Here is a 2500-nt window from a genome sequence, read left to right on the forward strand (position 1 = left end):
CTAACATCCTTGGTGGGCACATCAGAAGTTCCTGGAGGGCTACCTGGTACCCGCGGGCACCACGTTGGTGACACCTGCTCTACAGGAATATAATATACAGTACCTGTAATGTGTGTGCACTGCAGTGTGTGAGATTATGTGAGCCATGCCAGCGAGATGGAGTCTGCCCCCACTGGGTTTAAATGCCGCCTCGCCTACGCCTGGTCCCTGCTCCTCTGCCCTGCCACAGTGCATTTTCCCAGCCTTGAATTATTAATTCATGATCTGATTAGTTCATTAATTCTTAATTGGGTGGTGGAGCGCTCCAGCCGGGGTCAGGATCTGATTGCCAGGGAGGGGGATGGGAAGAGTGGGAAGAGTGGGAAGAGTGTGTGTGTGTGTGTGTGTGTGTGTGTGTGTGTGTGTGTGTGTGTGTGTGTGTGTGTGTGTGTGTGTGTGTGTGTGTGTGTGTGTGTGTGTGTGTGTGTGTGTGTGTGTGTGTGTGTGTGTGTTTGTGTGTTTGTTTGTGTTATATGCCCTCCATCCTCCTCTGGCTGCTCACTGATACAATGTGGCCTCTTGCGGAAGCTGCAGTCAACGGGGATATTAAACACTCCATCATCATGCTAACGTGACGCTAAGGCTCCGCACTGACGCATACACACGCACTACGGAGGAGCGTAGCAAAGCAGGAGAGTTGTTTATTATGGAGCATGAAGTGAAAATATGAGTGTGCAAATATGGGTGTTTTTGTCTTGTTTTATCTATCTATCTATCTATCTATCTATCTATCTATCTATCTATCTATCTATCTATCTATCTATCTATCTATCTATCTATCTATCTATCTATCTATCTATCTATCTATCTATCTATCTATCTGTTTTGAAGTGGACTATAATCGCTTGTGTCATATTTGTCAATGTTCAATGAAATAATTTTTGTTTTCATTCCAGTAAGAAATTGCCCACATAAATCTAGTGTTAAGTGTTGGCTGTTGGTATTTGCAGTAATTTATTTACAACTCTCTCTCTCTCTCTCTCTCTCTCTCTCTCTCTCTCTCTCTCTCTCTCTCTCTCTCTCTCTCTCTCTCTCTCTCTCTCTCTCTCTCTCTCTCTCTCTCTCTCCCCTAGTGTCCCCACATTCCAGGTTCACCCAGAGGAGATACTGAGCAAGGTGGCCGATGGCCTAGAGGAGGTAAGTGTGTGTGTGTGTGTGTGTGTGTGTGTGTGTGTGTGTGTGTGTGTGTGTGTGTGTGTGTGTGTGTGTGTGTGTGTGTGTGTGTGTGTGTGTGTGTGTGTGTGTGTGAATGTGTGTGCCTGCGCTTTGTGTGTGTGTGCTGCTTACAAATATGCATGTGTGCGTCTGCCGCACGAAACATATTCATTCATAATCAAGCACAGTTTAACACGTGTATGATGGTCAGGCAGCCTCAATCCTACGAGATTACCCATGACACACCACTTGAACCACGCTCATGTCTTGTCGCCCTGTCCCAAGAGCATGAATATACGGCAGGGAGTAATTATTAGGCTACTCATCTCTGCTTCTGCATGGTTTCATAAGAATAATGTTAATTATTCTAATCTATGTAAACATATTCTGTCTGCATCCATCTGTAATGGAAGGCGCACTGTGAGCAGTCAGCGGCGCGCTTGGGTGTTTTCTTGCTAGATGTGTCATCTGTAGCTTACTAAGAGTAGCCAGCCATCTGAACAACGCCATCTGCGCCCAATTTCACTTGTCACTTGGGCTCCAGAGCTCACACATGGGAAATACAAGCGCTACTGTATTTTTCATAAAGGGTATGTTTGCACCCTTTTTAGGTATGAACAGCCTGAAAGCATCCACTAAGCTCTTTCTTTCTGTGCTACTCTATGTTCTTACTATATGCTTTCATAGAGTTTTGCCATGGTAGTTTTGGGGCCAAGGAAGTTCTGATGGTGGTGTCTTACAGTAACTTGAAATTCTTTAAAATATTTTATTTGGGCTTTTATTTGTCATAGGACAGTGAATATAGTGACAAGAAAGTAGTGTGAGGGATTGAGAGACAGCTGGGGATCAGGGGAGGATCAGGACGATCAAACCCGGGTCCCTGGTGGAACAGAATCTCTGTTGAGCCACGACAAAGCCTGATGCTTGTAATCTACGTATCTAAAAAAGGAAGAAAGGAGTCGCACACTGGAGCTGAATGCAAAATCAAAAACTGTATTAAACAAAGACGAAAAAAGTAAATAAAACCGGCAGACAGGGGACAAACGTTTCTGGTCTACCCCATCATCAATGTTCCCAGTTTGGCCAAACCGGGAACACTGATGATGGGCTAGACCCGAATTACGCACCGAGCGATACGCTCAGGATAAGACATTGGCACGGACGCCACCCCACCATTACCAATCTACGTATCTACCCACATGCACAGTGAACAGAGAGAGACCACTGAAGAGATGGAAAGGCAGACACAGCATTGTAGAAAGTTAAGTAGGGTGTTAAAATGAATGTGAAGCTATACGGTTTGTCG

At 45.1% G+C, this 2500-nt stretch overlaps 1 protein-coding gene across 1 annotated transcript in view; it reads left to right on the forward strand.

Moving 5' to 3' along the window:
• Window positions 1-2500, forward strand: part of LOC134441844 (cGMP-dependent protein kinase 1-like) — a 118588-nt gene that overhangs the window by 73807 nt on the left and 42281 nt on the right. Inside the window, exon 5 of the mRNA XM_063192257.1 lies at window positions 1113-1176. Coding sequence (XP_063048327.1) covers window positions 1113-1176 — 64 coding nt within the window. The remainder of the gene's footprint in view (window positions 1-1112; window positions 1177-2500) is intronic.

This window comes from Engraulis encrasicolus, chromosome 24 (assembly GCF_034702125.1).
Source record: "Engraulis encrasicolus isolate BLACKSEA-1 chromosome 24, IST_EnEncr_1.0, whole genome shotgun sequence".
NCBI lineage: Eukaryota > Metazoa > Chordata > Actinopteri > Clupeiformes > Engraulidae > Engraulis > Engraulis encrasicolus.